The sequence below is a fragment of the Zingiber officinale genome, chromosome 3B (genome assembly GCF_018446385.1).
Source record: "Zingiber officinale cultivar Zhangliang chromosome 3B, Zo_v1.1, whole genome shotgun sequence".
NCBI classification, from domain to species: Eukaryota; Viridiplantae; Streptophyta; class Magnoliopsida; order Zingiberales; family Zingiberaceae; genus Zingiber; species Zingiber officinale.
Window position 1 is genome coordinate 67,602,348 of NC_055991.1, and position 17,968 is coordinate 67,620,315.

General features: G+C 41.1%; 1 protein-coding gene across 1 annotated transcript; it reads right to left on the bottom strand.

Moving 5' to 3' along the window:
- Window positions 1–233: 233 nt before the first annotated feature.
- Window positions 234–4,411, bottom strand: LOC122056541 (MDIS1-interacting receptor like kinase 2-like). Its single transcript, XM_042618536.1, has 2 exons — window positions 1,052–4,411; window positions 234–857 (listed from the first exon to the last, which is right to left on the bottom strand). The coding sequence occupies exons 1-2, from the start codon at window positions 4,320–4,322 to the stop codon at window positions 490–492; spliced, it is 3,639 nt and encodes a 1,212-aa protein (XP_042474470.1). The 5' UTR covers window positions 4,323–4,411; the 3' UTR covers window positions 234–489.
- Window positions 4,412–17,968: the final 13,557 nt, after the last annotated feature.

The window sequence follows — 17,968 nt, forward strand, 5'->3', positions numbered from 1 at the left end:
ATCTCCCTATTCAGAAGAGAATGGAGAAGATTTCAACAGTCAATCTTCACAATTCATAAAAATGTAGGTTTTTGAAGCTATGCAGAGCTCAAGTAAACAAAGAAAGAAAGTTTGGGAAATATAGGTAATCTATCTTTTTGATGAATTCTATGGAGGTCCGTCTAAGAAACCTTCTCAGCTTTGTGTACTTATAGTCATTCATCATTATACTCAATGGCATGCTCATCAAAAGCAGCAAAATATAATTAATTCCTTAACAACTTCAGTTTTTATTATTTACAAATATCACAATATGTAATACAACCAAAACAATTCAATTACTAGGATTTTATATTCCTTTCACTAATAATATATTAAGTAACATGAAATTCTGACAGTCTTTGGATCTTTCTTCCGGAACAAATTTGGTTTCCTATAATATGTTGCAACTCAAAGATGAGATTGTTTATACGTGCAACTCCTAGCAGAATGGAAATTCCTATTTTCTTCTCATTTTTGATAGTTAGTTAACTTACTGATAGTGATTGTTCTGAATGGTTCACTGAGATATGCCTGAGTTCGAGCTGATATCTCCTGAGCCACAGATCGCATGGAAGGTCGAGACTCAGGATCAGTTCGGACACATGCAAATGCCACCTTCACCAGGAAGACCACCTCCTCAGCTAACTGCCCTGTAGGGGAAGGCAAGCATTGATCAAGTACATCTTTCAAGAACAAATCACCCTCTGGCAATGATGAAAGGGAAGCCAACGAAGAGATGAGGTCTCCTGGATGTTTTCCCATCATGACTTCAAGTGCTACCACTCCAAAGCTATACACATCGCATTTCTCAGTGATTCTCATTGTGTATGCCAATTCTGAAAAGTAGCAGCAACAAACTGTCATACTAACAAAATAGAAATTATGAATTATGAACGAAGTTTATGTAGAACTGATTAATCCGTTCAAAATCAAACTAAACTTTTAAATTTGATTGATTCTATGAATTAATTTGGTTTAATCGATCTTTTACTTTTCCTCACCCCTAAGTTTACCGTAGAAGTGTTGATACCTGGGGCCATGTAGCCGTAAGATCCAGCAACGCCGGTCCAATTGGAAGAATCAGGATACAGCAATTTGGCAGTCCCGAAGTCAGCTATTCGAGGCTCGAAATCAAACTCCAACAAGATGTTGTTCACTGAGATATCCCTGTGCGCGATCGGCGGCGACCGGTCATGGTGCAAGTAGGCCAAAGCATGAGCTACCCCTTGCAAAACCTTCACCCTCTTCACCCAATCGAACTGGCTATTCCTTTCCTCCCCATACAGCGCTTTCCCCAGGCTGCCTCTTTCCAAGTACTCGTACACCAAGTACATGCATCCGCTCCTCATGCAGAAACCATACAGCTTCACTATGTTCCTGTGCCTCACCTCTGTCAGAGCGCTGATCTCATTCTCGAAGCTCTTACGGTTGATCTCCGGCACATCTCCGACGCCAGCAACATGCATTCTCTTCACGGCCACCACTTCTCCGGTCGACAGCTTGGCTCTGAAGACACTCCCGAAGCCGCCTTTCCCGATGCAGAACACCTCGTTGAAGTTGTCCGTGGCATTCACTATGTCGAGGAAGGTGAACTTCGCTTCCTTTTCCCATATCAAAGATTCGGATTTCGCCCAATGGCCAGAGCTCACTGTCTCACTCTTCTCTTCCTCCTTTCTGCAAGCCAGCAAGACCAGCAGAAGAGCGATGGTCAAGATCGGAACTCCTAGCACCGGCACAATAATGGCAATTAGGAGCCTCTTTTTGTGGCCCTTGTGAGAACTGCCACTAGAAGAGTTACTACAAGAAAGTAAACCCGCCACATCGCCGCAAAGCCCTGCGTTGCCGGCATATGCCCCAGAGGTGGCGTTCATGAAAGCAGTCCCAGTTGGAACTGGCCCTGTCAGATTGTTGTAAGAGAAGTCAATGGATTCCAAACTGAACATGCCGGACAAAGCTGATGGAATTGAATCAGAGAGATAGTTGTGGGAGACATTGAGCTTTTGCAGCTTTGTGAGTTTGCCAAGATTGGAAGGTATAGCTCCTGACAAAGAGTTGCTGCTCAAATCTAGCAGGATCTGCAAGGAGTTCAAGTTGCCGAGCTCATTTGGTATCTCTCCAGACAGCTGATTCTTGCTTAGATCCAGAAAGAGAAGCCTTTGCAGATTGCCGAGCTCGGAAGGCACTCGACCAGTGAAGTCGTTAGCTGACAGATCGACTTCTTCGAGATGAGATATAGCTCCCAGCTGCAGAGGAATGGAACCTGATAAAAGATTGTTGCTCAGATTGAGCTTATACAATGAATATAAGCTCCCAAGTTGGGGTGGGATATATCCATCAAAATAGTTGGAGGCCAAGCCAAGTTCCTCTAGTTTGGTCATGTTGCCAATTTCTGGCGGGATTTTGCCGGTGATACTATTGCCGGTGACATAGAAGTGACTCAGACTCTTGCACTGCCCCCACTCCGGTGACAGCGTACCGGTCAGGTTATTGTCGCTGAGGTCCAAGAAGACCAGCTCAGGATGCACCCCAAATGCTTTCGAAATGTCCCCGCTGAAGTTGTTCACCTCAAACCGGGCTCGAGAAAGCATGCTGCAATTGCGCAAGCAAGCTGGCAGCTCGCCGGAGAAGTTGTTGTTGTTCACCGTGATCACCTCGAGGATGAAACCTCTACATAACTCGCGTGGCAATTCTCCAGACATGAAGTTGTTGGAGAACCTGGCTATGCTAATCAGACCATGCCAACCTAGTTCCTCCGGTATGCTGCCCCTGAGATTGTTGTCGAAGACGGAGATGAATTGGAGGTTAGGAAGGTGTGCGATGCTGCGGGGGAGCTCTCCCTCCAATTGGTTGGTGTTAATATCCAGTATTTCCAATGCCGTCATGTTCCCGAGCTCCGGGGGGATTCCGCCGGAGAGATTGTTGGAGAATAGAGACAAGGAGGTTAGTTGATGGAGATTGCCAATCGTTGTTGGCATAGGACCTGTCAATAAATTAACCGACAGATCCAACTGGATCAAATTAACCAGGTTCCCAATCTCTGGTGGAATTTGACCAGAAATGTTGTTGGTGAAGAGATACAAGTGCGTCAAATTGGTGGCGAATCCAACCTCCGGCGGAATCTGCCCTGTTATGGTGTTGTTCTGAATCTGAAATGATAAGAGATTAGGCCAACTAGAGAAGAAGCTCGGTACAATCTCCCCAGAAAGAAAGTTGCTGGAGATACCAAACTCCCTCATCTCGGATAATTTGGTGAATGACTGTGGCAATCCTCCGGTGAGTTGATTGTACGACAGGTCAATGTAGTTGAGATGAGTACAATTTCCCAGCTCAGGAGGAATTGTAGAATTCAATCCTGCAAACTTCAAGTCGAGGTGTTCGAGGAATGAAAGCTGACCTAGAGAAGAAGGAATTCGGCCGCCCAACGAGTTATTGTATAACTCAAGAATTCGAAGACCCGAGATGGTTCCAAGGACGGGTGGTATCTCTCCGGTGAACTTGTTTGCCCCAAGATGAAGGTCTCGGAGCCATCTCAGCTTAGCCAGGGAATCAGGAACAGGACCAAGAAAGGAATTGATTGTGAGATTGAGGAACTGAAGGTTCTCCAAGTTTGTGAACAAAGATTCGGGTATTGAACCTGTGAAATTGTTCTGCGACAGGTCAAGGTAGACTAATTGGGTGCAATTCAGAATGAAGGAGGGAAATTGCTGGTCGAGGCTGTTAAGGCTCAGCGAGAGGTACGTCAGTGCAGGCATGGGAGAGAACTCGGAGTAGTCCGGCGTCTCCAAGTAATTGGATTGAAGGTCAAAGTGCCGCAACTTACGCAGATGGCTCAGCTGGTACGGGATCTGACCGCCAATGTTGTTGTTGTAGAGACGGAGGTCGAGGAGATGCTGCAGCTGCCCGATCTCCGGCGGAATGGAGTCATTGAAGAAGTTGCTGCTGAGGTCCAAAGAGGTGATATTGGAGAGAGCGGTGATTTCGGCCGGAATGCGTCCGACAAGGAGGTTGTTACTGAGGTCGAGGCGGTTGAGGTGGGACAGTGAAGGGAAGTCGAAGTGGTCGAGGGTGCCATTGAGGCTGGCGCCCGGCAGGCTCAGCTCAACCACTCGATCGCCTTCGTGGCCGCAGCGGATACCATGCCACCGGCAGGGGGTGCTGGAGTTGAGGGACCAGGAGGCGAGGGAGTCGGGCTGAGACAAGCTGGATTTCCAGTCGAGTAGGGCCTGCGCTTCCGTCGCTGCTGTTGTTGCTGTGGGAGGATAGAAGAAGTTGAGGAGGAGGAGAAGGATCAACGTCGTCATGCTCGGAGGAGAGGAGGAAGGAAGGAAGGAAGTTTGGCTTCGATCACACACAGCTGGCTCCACTGAAGGAGCCACTGCCTCCGCTGTTGAATTTAATGTGCTTTGGATATCGTTGGCTTTGATCGAGAGTAAAGAAAGATTTTTGTAAAATAAATAAATAAATAAATAATAATAATAAATAAATAAATAAATAATAATATAATAAAGAAAACTTCAAGTTTAACTTCATGGTTTCAGATAGGGCGGTAAATAAGCTGGGCTCCAACAACTCGACTCAATTTATACTCGAGCTCACAGTAGGAAATATTTTTTTTTTAAAAAAAAAAAATAATAATAATAATAATATAAAGAGTACTAATCAAATTTGACTATAATGGCATCCTTTCCTTGGCGCGTACTGTATCATTAATCAACGTTGCCTTTGAGGCTTGGACAGTGCCTCAAAGAAAGACCAATCTGAAGTCAAATTTGGTGGCTGCATAATTAAGTTAGATTCTTTGTTGACCGAGATTCAATTGTACCCGGGACTCTCCGGCTAATGACAACGTTATAAGATATCTCGTAAGATAAAAAATAAAAAAGATATCTCGTAAGAATAGAAAATTTCATGGAAAAATAAAAAATAAAAAATAAAAAAGGCATTCAAAATTATATAAACTTCAATGGTTTTTTTAAAAAAACAATTAAAAGATATCTCGTAAGATATTTTATTCCCAAAATACATTTTATCCCATATTATTTTTTAAAATATATATCATCAAAATATACTAATTAGTGTAAGGATTGATGTTCATTTGTAATGAAGTATTAAATTTGAGTAGATATTTAAAGTAACGATGACAATTTTTTCTGAATTTAATGGAGAAGAGTATGGATGAACTATTGATATCTGATATCCGAATATATTCTTTTCTCAAAATCTATTAACTATTTTTGTTGATATTATGAGTATATTATATAGATGTTTAATCTTTTTTTTTTTAATTTTATATGATATTAATTCTAATATATTTTTTTGAATGATGATAGTTGAATGGAAAGAAAAAAATTATTAATATAAAAGATATATGATCCTTTAATAGGTATGTGGATAAGGATAGATATATGATACTTGATGGGTATTAGGATGAATGATATGGAATCTGACCCGGACCAACTTATTGTCATCCCTAATTCAAAGGAATACATGTATGTGTACCGTCATAAATACCATATACTCTCATGTATAGCATCCTTGTAGCTAATGAGTTATTATCAACCAACCTGACTAAATACAATGAACCAAACATATGTTAATCCCTATGCAAGCTAGGTGTAATATTTGTGCAGAGGTAATCCTCCATAAAGTTATCTATTATATTTGAGAGGTGTCCTAAGGTAATCATCTTATAATTTATACTATTTATTGGATAAATAAATATTCACTATTTGAGTGCACATTCTATATGTGTTTGATTGAATCTTAAACTTGGTCCCCTCGGGGCAATGCGGTGGTCGAGACATGGGGTGTTGCCACATGAGATCTTGGGGTTGAAACTTGGCGCGTCCGAGAATGCCTTCCCATATACCTTGGCTACCTACACTAATGGCTAGTAGCCACCCGTAATTTACCTCCTCTGTGTTGGTCTATGGATGGGTTGGCGGAGGCTCTGGGGTGAGCGAATCACCTTTTACCTCATGATTGGATCTTAAATTCACTTACTGAATGCCCGTAATATGATTCATAACATGAGAGAACTTGTGATTGGATCACGACTAATAAGTATCTATACATGTGTAATTATGAATGTATTAAACTGATTAATATGTGTATTGTGCATGCACATCATTACACATATCTACGGGTTTTGTTCCTTGATCTAACCAAGCAGTTTGCCCAAACACCAAAACACATGGTCGCACGGACCATTGGGATTGCTCCAACAATCTCCCACTTTTTGATGTTTGGAAGTATGTTTAAGATAGTGAAAAAAAATAGCAAATAAACATGCTAAAAACAATGGACTTATGTTGCCAAGGCTACACACTTGGACTTACACCGCCGAATGGACTTACGTTGCCAAGGCTACACACTTGGACCTATTAGGTTTTCGGGCCGCGAAAACCCCGAAACCCCCGCCACTGGATCCGTGCGAAGAAAAATAAAAACAAAATACGAGTACGAGTTTCTAAAGTCTAGATCTACACTAGATAAGAGCGTTACCATCGATGCGATGCCCTTCGCTATCCCGCTAGTTTGCCGGATCTCAAGATTGTCAAAGTAGACAACCCTCTAGAAGTATCCACATGAACAAAATTAGGTGGAGGGGACCAAACAAAGGTGTGCTAGCACCTATGGTGTTCGGCCAAGAAAGGAGAGGGAGAGCTTGAGGAAGAAGATGATGGAATGACACTTGAAAAAATGAATTTTTCATCAACACACAAAAGTGGCCGGCCACCATAAGATGTGTAACCCCCCTTCACATTAATCACAATTAATGTGGAGGTCATTAAAGTGAAGAATTGTAACCTCCATGAGGTGGCATCTCACTTAAGTAACCATGATGATGTGGAGCATCATCATTGGTCCACATCTTGCCAACTCACTTATGATGTGGCATAAAGTCAAGTCAAACTTGACTTTTCCTCTTCCTCTCAAGTCAAGTCAAACTTGACTTAATCTCTCTCATGGTTGATCTAAACCGACCATTTAATTCAAGTCAATTTAATATAATGAATCTAATTCATTTAATTAAATTGATTCAATGAGTCATAATCTAAATTAGACTCATTGAACACATGAATCAACTTGAGTTCAACTCAAGTAGCCCAATTAGGATTACTCTTAATCCAATTTGATTCATCAAATGAATCTAATCCTCTTGGTTCATCATATGAGCCTAATCTCCATCTAATTGTCCTTAGTGTGTGACCCTATAGGTTCTTGTAACGTTGGTGATGCCCCTAAATGCATTTAGGAGCATAAGTAATGAGCGGTATCTAGCAACACATCATTACTACCCAAGTTACAAGAATGTTGAGATCTAACATCACCTTGTGACTACTAATTGTGACTCCTCACAATATATGACAAGTGTCCTTCTATCCTAGACATCTAAATTGATCAATGTGAGGCATAGACCGTGTCATCCTCTGACCAATCTAAATCTTGAACTCCAAGTAGACTCACTAAATCAAATGAGCTCAATATCTCATATTGACTCATTTGGGCATGGTCATGCACTTCGTGGTCTCACTCTATCAAGAATATCGATGTCTCTCCCGTCATATAAGAGGGATAGATCCCATCTACATCACTCACATCCCTCCGCATAATTTGTTACATACCCAGTAATCGCCTTTATAGTCCACCCAGTTACGGGTGACGTTTGACGAAACCAAAGTACATAACTCCTTATGTAGGAAACCATGGTGACTTCAGGTCTAAGGACTAGTAGTCATACTAATAGCCACATGAGAAAGTATATGACACTCATATAACGATCCATGATACTTTCTCATGGCGGGTCATTCAGTATACATTCTCTAATGCATACCCATGTGTCAACTTCATATCTCTATATTCATGACTTGTGAGATCAAGTCATCGAGTTGACCTACATGCTAGTCTTATTGCATTAACATTGTCCCTGAATGTTAATACTCGACTAGGAATGATTAAGAGTAGTGTTTCCTATATCATCTCACTATCGATTCAACCAATCGATTGACATAGGTAAGAACCTTCTACTCAAGGACATTATTATACTTAGTTTATTTGGCACCAATACAAGTAAGTATAATAACCAAAAACCAAATACCTTTATTTATATAAGAATATGATACAATAAGTCCATAATACAATCATCAAATGATTGGTTCTAGGGCTCTAACTAACAATCTCCCACTAGCACTAGTGCCAATCAGTGTAGGCTCTAAGCCCCAATGACCTAGTGTGACCATCATGCTTTCTCTGTGCCAAAGCCTTGGTCAAGGGATCTGCGATGTTAGCCTCTGTAGGTACTCTGCAAATCATCACATCTCCTCTCTCGATAATCTCTCAAATGAGATGGAAGCGCCGTAGTATGTGTTTGGTCCGCTGGTGCGAGCGAGGTTCCTTCGCCTGTGCTATACCTCCATTATTGTCACAATAGAGCTCAATAGGGTCAACGATACTGGGAACCACCCCAAGTTCAGTGATGAACTTGCGGATCCAAACTGCCTCCTTTGCTGCCTCTGAAGCAGCAATGTACTCGGCCTCTGTCGTAGAATCAACTACTGTGTTCTGCTTCGAACTCTTCCAGCTCACAGCACCACCATTTATGCTAAATACGAACCCTGACTGCGATCGATAATCATCCTGATCGGTCTGAAAGCTGGCATCACTGTAACCCTTTATAGCTAGCTCATCATTGCCTCCATATATCAAGAAATATTCTTTAGTCCTTTTTAAGTACTTAAGAATATTCTTGACCGCTATCCAGTGACTTTCACCTGGATCTGACTGGTACCTGCTCGTCATGCTCAAAGCATACGAGACATCAGGTTGAGTACATAACATGGCGTACATGATAGATCCTATGGCTGAGGCATAAGGGATCTGATCCATGCGCTCTCTCTCCTCTCTAGAAGAGGGACCTTGAATCTTCGAAAGACTCACGCCATGTGACATCGACAGAAATCCCTTTTTGGAGTTCTGCATGGAAAACTGAAGGAGTACCTTGTCAATGTATGTACTCTGACTTAGGCCAAGCAATCTCTTAGATCTATCTCTATAGATCTGTATCCCTAGAATGCGGGATGCCTCACCTAAGTCCTTCATTGAGAAGCAACTCCCTAGCCAGGTCTTGACAGACTGAAGTAAAGGGATATCCTTCCCAATGAGTAGTATGTCATCCACATATAATATGAGGAAGACAACTATATCCCCTACAACCTTCTTGTAGACACAAGGCTCATCTTCGTTCTTGATGAAACCAAACTGTTTGATTGCATCATCGAATCGAAGATTCCAGCTCCGAGAAGCTTGCTTTAGTCCATAACTTGTATACTCTGCTAGTATGCTGTGGATCTACAAAACCCTCAGGTTGTGTCATGTACATATCCTCGAGTAGGTTTCCATTCAGAAACGCGATTTTGACATCCATCTGCCATATCTCATAGTCATGGTAAGCTGCAATAGCAAGCATGATCCGAATGGACTTAAACATCGCTACTGGAGAAAATGTTTCATCATAGTCAATACCATGAATCTGCTTGAAACCTTTAGCTACCAAGCGACCCTTATAGATAAGTCCATCCATGTCAGTCTTTCTCTTAAAGACCCACTTACACCCAATGGGTTTTACCCCTTCAGGTGGATCAACCAAAGTCCATACTTGGTTGGTGTACATGGATTCCATCTCGGATCTCATGGCCTCTAGCCATTTCTCAGAATCTGGTCTCATCACAGCTTCCTGATAGGTGGTAGGCTCATCCTCTATGAGCACAACGTCATCATGGTCAAACAAGAGAAATGAGTAACTCTCAGGCTGACGACGTACCCTATCAGACCTGCGAAGAGGTATGTCTACTTGAACTGGTTGTTGTTCCTCAACTCCTTGTGGAACAACATCATCCACAACACTTTGTAGTTCCAGTTCAACTTCCATCGAGGCTTCAGTGCTATTGTTCACATCTTGAACTTCTTCAAGATCGAACGTGCTCCCACTAGTCTTTCTAGAAATAAAGTCCCTTTCTAGAAAGACCCCAGTCTTTGCCACAACTACCTTGTGCTGACTGGGAATGTAGATGTAATACCCCTTAGTCTCCTTGGGATATCTAATAAAGTAGCACTTGTCGGATTTGGGTCCTAACTTGTCTGAGACTTGACGTCGAACGTAAGCATCACAACCCCAAATCCTCATGAAAGACACCTAGGCATCTCTCCCAATCCATATCCTATATGGTGTCTTTATCACGGCCTTGGATGGAACTCGGTTGAGTATAAAAGCTGCCGTGTCTAGAGCATAGTCCCAAAGGTATGTCGGAAGATCTATGTGACTCATCATAGATCGTACCATATCTAATAGGGTACGATTCCTCCTTTCGGATACACCATTCCACTATGGTGTTCCAGGAGGAGTGAGTTGGGATAGAATCCCACACTCAGCTAGGTAGTCACGAAACTCATGGCTAAGGTATTCTCCACCTCGATCTGATCGAAGTATCTTAATACTCTTGCCAAGCTGGTTCTGTACTTCATTCTTAAATTCTTTGAACTTTTCAAAGGATTCAGACTTATGTGTAATTAAGTACACATAACCATATATACTGAAGTCATCAGTAAATGTGATGAAGTACCGATAACCGCCTCTAGCAGCGACATTGAAAGGGCCACATACATCACTATGTATAAGAACTAACAAGTCAGTCGCTCTCTCACTGTGCCCACTAAAGGGAGTCTTGGTCATCTTCCCTAGTAGCCATGACTCGCACGTCTCATAAGATTCAAAATCAAATGAGTCCAGCAGACCATCCTTATGGAGCTGGGATAAGCGCTTGTCATTTATATGACCTAAACGACAGTGTCAGAGATAGGTTTGATTCAAGTCATTTGACTTGAACCTCTTGGTATTTATGTTATAGATAGGGCTTTCAAGGTCTAGAATGTAAAGTCTGTTCATCAGAGGTGCACTACAATAGAACATATCTTTTAAATAAACAGAACAACATTTATCCTTAATAATAAAAGAGAAACCTTTCTTGTCCAAACAAGAAACTGAAATTATGTTCTTAGTTAATACAGGCACATAACAACAATCATCCAACTCTAATACAAGCCCAGAGGGCAGAGATAGAAAATAAGTCCCTACAGTAACAGCAGCAACCCGTGCTCCATTGCCTACGCGTAGGTCCACCTCGTCCTTCACCAATGCCTTGCTATTTCTTAGCGCCTACACATTAGTACAAATGTGAGATGCACATCCGGTATCTAATACCCAAGATGAAGAAATAGATAGATTGACTTCTATAACATATATACCTGAAGTGGAAGTCTCACTTCGCTTCTTCTTAAGATCTTCCAAGTACACCTTGCAGTTCCTCTTCCAGTGCCCGGTCTGACCGCAGTGGAAGCAGGTAGCATCCTTGGCGACCCCTCCTTTAGGCTTCAGTGCCTTGCCTTTTCCCTTGGCTTGGGACTTTCCTTTGCCTTTGGGCTTGCCCTTGCCCTTGTGTTTCTGAACCATCAGAATAGAGTGGGGCTTTGCCTTCTTAAGGTTCAGCTCAACAGTTCTTAACATGCTAAGCAGCTTGGGCAGTGGCTTGTCAATTCGTTCATATTATAGTTTACAACGAACTGACTATAACTATCCAGCAAGGATTGCAAGATCAGGTCAGTGGCCAGCTCTTGGCCAAGCGGGAATCCCAACCTCTGTAGGTTTTCTATGTACCCAATCATTTTGAGTACATATGGGCCTACGGGAGCCCCATCTGACATCTTGCACTGAAACAGTGCCCTTGAGATCTCAAATCTCTCATGCCACGCTTGTCCTTGATACAGTTGACGAAGATGTTCAACCATATCGTAAGCGCCCATCAACTCGTGTTGCTTCTGAAGCTCAGAGTTCATGGTCGCGAGCATTAGACAGGACACATCTAATGCGTCATCTTGATGCTTCTTATAAGCATCTTTGTCAGCTCGCGGGGCATTGGCAGGAGGAGCCTCCGGAATGGGCTGCTCCAGAACGTACAGTTTACGTTCCTGGGTGAGAACTATTCTCAAGTTCCTGTACCAGTCCAAGAAATTTGCTCCGTTGAGCTTGTCCTTCTCAAGGACAGAACGCAGAGAGAAGGTGTTCGTATTCGACGTCATGGTTATCTACAACAGAAAAATACAGAAAATAAATATCATATTCTTTTAAATTATTTAATTAGGTCTTTAACTAAATAATGCTCCCACTGAATTCTATAATTCATGTGGGACAAGATCCACATCATACTAACCCTTGAGTTAGCTTTGGCTAATACGACCAAGATTTTAGTATGATCGGTAGGTAACGATTTACCAATTTCATCTCTATGCAACTCTTGTTTATAGGATCATTCTCCGCAGTTATATTAAAACTTGAGTTAGCTTTGGCTAATACGCCCAAGAATTAATATAAATGTGATTTATGTACTATCTTTCCAACCATTGGAAGAATGCCTATAGTTATACTCGATCCAAACGAGTTAACTAGGAATACTCAATCTAATTGAGTTTGTATTCGCCCATGCGTTGATAAGCGGGACCAAGATTGTCCCTCCGTACCCTACCAAGATAATATGTGTTGCTCTACTTTGGCAGATTCAACAACACATGTGATCGAGGTAGTGATAGGTACCACGACACGGTAGGCATTAGAGTTGACGCGATTTAGATCTAATCTAATCGTCGATGTGTATCAAATACGCGACAGATCTAATCTAATCGAAAGGGTGCATCTTGTACACGATTTAGATCTAATCTAATCGTTAGACACTAATTAATTACTAATCATGCATCACATACACACAAGAAATTAATTAAATTAATTTGTGATTAGTCATGGCCCTACTACGATCTTATCAAGCCAATGAGAAGATCGGATGGTCAACCTATGGTCAACAGCTTCTCAAGCTCCTCCCTTTGACCACCTTGTGTTGCTCGCGCCCTCCTCGTAACTCCGTCTCGAGTGGACCTTCCACGGCTCCAATTTTGTACATTACAATTTTGAAACTCGAGTTACATTCGAGTCTAAACTAATTTACAACAAGAATAAATAGAAAAAAGCATGACGCGCAGGTCGCGTATCAAAAATACAGCACACACAATCACATGACGGCACGCAGGCCGTATTATGAATTACAACACAAAATATACCAATCCAATTGGGTCTTTTTGGGCCATGACTATCACAAATTATACATAATTCTAAATTATCTATTTTCTATAATTTTCTGCAATTTTAATACCAATTTTTATAATTTTTACGAGTAAAAATTCCCGGTGGTTCCGTTTAGCGATTTTCGGGCGCAATCGCGGAACAAATCCCCTTACGGGGCCAGGGGCAGCGCCCCTACCCATGATCTAACCATCGCGAGGGTTCCTTAGCGATCCTACAGCGCCTTAGTCCGCTGTCCCAAAAATTTTTGGGGTGAAACCTTGCCGTTTCGGAAAAAGCTTCTCGGTAGTCGAAGCCTACAAGTGTCGAAACACTTGTGCTTCGCTTCTACGAGAAAATTACTCATAAAAATCCATAAAAACTTAAATTTACAGAAAAATACAGAAGCTATATTTTTCATAAAAATCAAACTAAACTCGTACAAGTCTTCGCACGTGGCTCTGATACCACTATTGGGTTTTTCGGATCGCGAAAACCGCTTTTTCGCGTCGCGGAAACCCCGAAACCCCCGCCACCGGATCCGTGCGAAGAAAAATAAAAATAAAATACGAGTACGAGTTTCTAAAGTCTAGATCTACACTATATAAGATCGTTACCCTCGATGCGATGCCCTTCGCTATCCCGCTAGTCCAACGGTTTGCCGGATCTCAAGATTGTCAAAGTAGACAACCCTCAAGAAGTATCCACATGAACAAAATTAGGTGGAGGGGACCAAACAAAGGTGTGCTAGCACCTATGGTGTTCGGCCAAGAAAGGAGAGGGAGAGCTTGAGGAAGAAGATGATGGAATGACACTTGAAAAAAATGAATTTTTCATCAACACACAAAAGTGGCCGGCCACCATAAGATGTGTAACCCCCCTTCACATTAATCACAATTAATGTGGAGGCCATTAAAGTGAAGAATTGTAACCTCCATGAGGTGGCATCTCACTTGAGTAACCATGATAATGTGGAGCATCATCATTGGTCCACATCTTGCCAACTCACTTATGATGTGGCATAAAGTCAAGTCAAACTTGACTTTTCCTCTTCCTCTCAAGTCAAGTCAAACTTGACTAAATCTCTCTCATGGTTGATCTAAACCAACCATTTAATTCAAGCCAATTTAATATAATGAATCTAATTCATTTAATTAAATTGATTCAATGAGTCATAATCTAAATTAGACTCATTGAACACATGAATCAACTTGAGTCCAACTCAATTAGCCCAATTAGGATTACTCTTAATCCAATTTGATTCATCAAATGAATCTAATCCTCTTGGTTCATCATATGAACCTAATCTCCATCTAATTGTCCTTAGTGTGTGACCATATAGGTTCTTGTAACGTTGGCAATGCCCCTAAACCCATTTAGGAGCATAAGTAATGAGCGGTATCTAGCAACACATCATTACTACCCAAGTTACAAGAATGTTGAGATCCAACATCACCTTGTGACAACTAATTGTGACTCCTCACAATATATGATAAGTGTCCTTCTATCCTAGACATCTAGATTGATCAATGTGAGGCATAGACCGTGTCATCCTCTGACCAATCTAAATCTTGAACTCCAAGTAGACTCACTAAATCAAATGAGCTCAATATCTCATATTGACTCATTTGGGCATGACCATGCACTTTGTGGTCTCACTCTATCAAGAATATCGATGTCTCTCCCGTCATATAGGAGGGATAGATCCTATCTACATCACTCACATCCCTCCGCATAATTTGTTACATACCCAGTAAACCAACATCTGGTCAACCATGACCTGTTGGTACATCATGCCTAGCATCCGGTCACCCTTGACCTGCCAGGACTCCCTTACCAAGTGTCTGGTCAATCCCTTTAACCCACTTGGACTTTTCTCCTCGTGCCAAGTGTCCGGTCATCCATATCCCACTTGGACTTCCACCAGATGTCTGGTCAACCTTGACCCATCTAGATTTCCTGTGTCTAGCTTCACTCACCAGGACTTCCCTTCTGCCTAGCTTCACTCACTAGGACTTCTCCTTTGCCTGGCTTCACTCACCAGGACTTTCCTTACTGCCTAGCTTCACTCACTAGGACTTTCACCTAGCTTCACTCACCAGCATTTTATTCTGCCTAGCTTCACTTACTAAGTCTTTCACCTGGTTTCACTCACTAGGATTTTCTTCTGCCTAGCTTCACTCACTAGGACTTTCCACCTTGCTTCACTCACCAGGATTTTCTTCTGCCTAGCTTCACTCACTCGGACTTTCCACCTGGCTTCACTCATCAGGATTTTCTAGTGTGCCTAACCTTCCAGTAGGACTTTCACCTGGCTTCACTCACCAAGATTTTCCATAACTGTCTGGCTTCACTCACCAGGACTTTCTAGTCTGCCTAACCTCCCAGTTAGGACTTTCACCTGGCTTCTCTCACCAGGATTTTCCAGTCAAGTATCCAGTCAACCTTGACCTACTTGACTCTTCTTCATAATCTCCCCACATGAACAATTGCACCTGCAATCTCCATGTCTTGTCTCCATGTATTGTCAAACATCGAAATCCAAACATCAAGACTCGAGCTTGACCTAATTCAAGCTCAGTCAACTAGGTCAACCTTGACCTAGGGCATATTGCACCAAAAATCTTCCCCTTTTTGATGTTTGACAATACCTCCTTTAAGTTAGGCTAATCTCATAGCCTCAACTTTCTTCATGCCAATGTATGAATGAGGGTTTCCTTCATTCTCCCCCTTTCCTAGAGGGCAAACTCTCTCTTTAGGTAATGAAGGCCTAACTTAACCACACATTCTCCCCCTATTGGTACACATCAAAAACTCTCCCCTTGAAGAGTTACCTAACATTGTTTACAACTTCACTTGTTGTTCACAACACAATAACGAAGGTCCCATACCCTTCATTATTATTAACGCTCATCCTTGAGCATATATCACTTGAATAATGAAGATATCCACTCTCCATTATATTTAAATGCCCAACCTTGAGTATTTTCACTTAAGAAGGTTAACCACCTTCCAAGGTGTATGAAAAATAGATTTTCATGTCCTTAAAGAGTAACTCCCTCTGAAGACATGCACGTAACTTCTGTTATTGCACCAACAATGACTTGGAATCCCTAAACCTTTAGGAAACCCAAATTTTAAAGTTTTGAGGTTCAAAAATTCAATATTGAAACCAAACCTCAACCTAAACCTCTACTTAGTCTTCCTTGACCAATCCATACTTGTTTTCATCATGAAAACTCCCCCTAAATGTATACAAATATGTTTTGAGGGGTAAGGGATGGTTACAGAGACTAAAAATGCTGAAATCTAGCTCACCCAGCCAAAAACAGCATCCCCAATCGATTGGAGTTGGGTCTCAATTGATTAAACCTGCTTGAATCGATCCACTGATCGATTCAAGGGTTGTGGATCGATTGGCTGATCGATCCAGTGAGCTTCTGCTCGCGGGACAACTCCTCTCAATCGATCGCCCGATCGATTGAGGTGCTCCAATCGATCGGGGGATCGATTGGAACTCTGAAAAACTGAAAACTTATTTCAGTGAATTTCAGAAACTCCCCTAAAATTCTAAAAAATTTAAAAAATCATGAAAATTCATGTAGACACTATTTAGGATATATATTATCAAGGAAAAATAGTTTTCTATGAAAATACTTTCTATTTTCCAAGATTGACACAAACTTGAAAACTTGTAAAAAGTTTAGTGTTTTCTTCCAAGTTTGTTCTCAACTATTCAATGATGATTACTATCAAAAGATAGCCTTCATCAAGGTTTTCCAAAGCATATTTAAAATCATTTTCAAAACCAATATCCAACCATATTCTTTGGGCTCAATGCACATGACTTGTACATTAGCTTTCCCAATGATTGGAAAACACATAACTATATGTTTTGATGAATTTAAAACTCAAAAGAATGCTAAATCAACATCTTGAGTTTTGTTCATCATCCTAACATCTCACTTGTATTTAATGTGTACGAAACCACATACAAGTCACCTTATAGTTCTTAGTGAGATGTAAACTTTGGTTTTGCCCTAATCTAGGGATCATGCATGTCTATCTAGGTATTTTAAGGTTAGGAACATCCACCAAGGATGTTACTTGTTAATGAATGTCATTTGTCCTTAGTTTTCAAGGAATTAAAAATAATGCATGATGTGTTATGGCATACATCAAAGATAAATAATTTTCAAAAGAAAATTTCCTATGACTACATGATGTGTGTATGACATGACATGATATTTTTGTGTTTTTCATAATAAAACATGAATGCAAAATATGATGTCATGGCATATGATGGGCAAACAACGCATGGTAAATTAGCATAAATGAGATACCTAGACTATCTATCTAAGTATCTTTAATCCTTAGCTAAATTAAAATTTAAAACCTAGATTGCCCACTATTTCCCAAGAAAATGCCAAAATTCAATTTTGACATTTCTTTTGATTTTCCTAATTTTGTGCTAATTTAAATTAAGCAAATTGCTCAATTTTTTTTTTGGCGCAAATTACTCTTTTAAAGAGTAACAAATTAAGTTAAGGCTTAAGTTGCCTTTAATTCCTAAGAACATACCACAATCCCAACTTGGTAGTTCTTATGATTTTCCTAAATGTGCCAATTTAATTTTAAAATCAAATTTCTCACATTATGCCACATCTTACCCTTTCCAAGAGTAACTTAGTTATCCATTTCATTTTCAAAGGTTAATAATAACCCTGAAAATGCTCTCCGAGTGTCAACTTCATCAAAGTTAGGTTAACTACCCTTCTAATC

Excerpts from the sequence above, each read along its gene's own strand:
- LOC122056541 (XM_042618536.1), bottom strand. The coding sequence starts at position 4,322 with ATGACGACGTTGATCCTTCTCCTCCTCCTCAACTTCTTCTATCCTCCC. Across the intron at positions 858-1,051 it reads TTACGGCTACATGGCCCCAG|AATTGGCATACACAATGAGA; the intron begins GTATCAACACTT and ends GCTACTTTTCAG.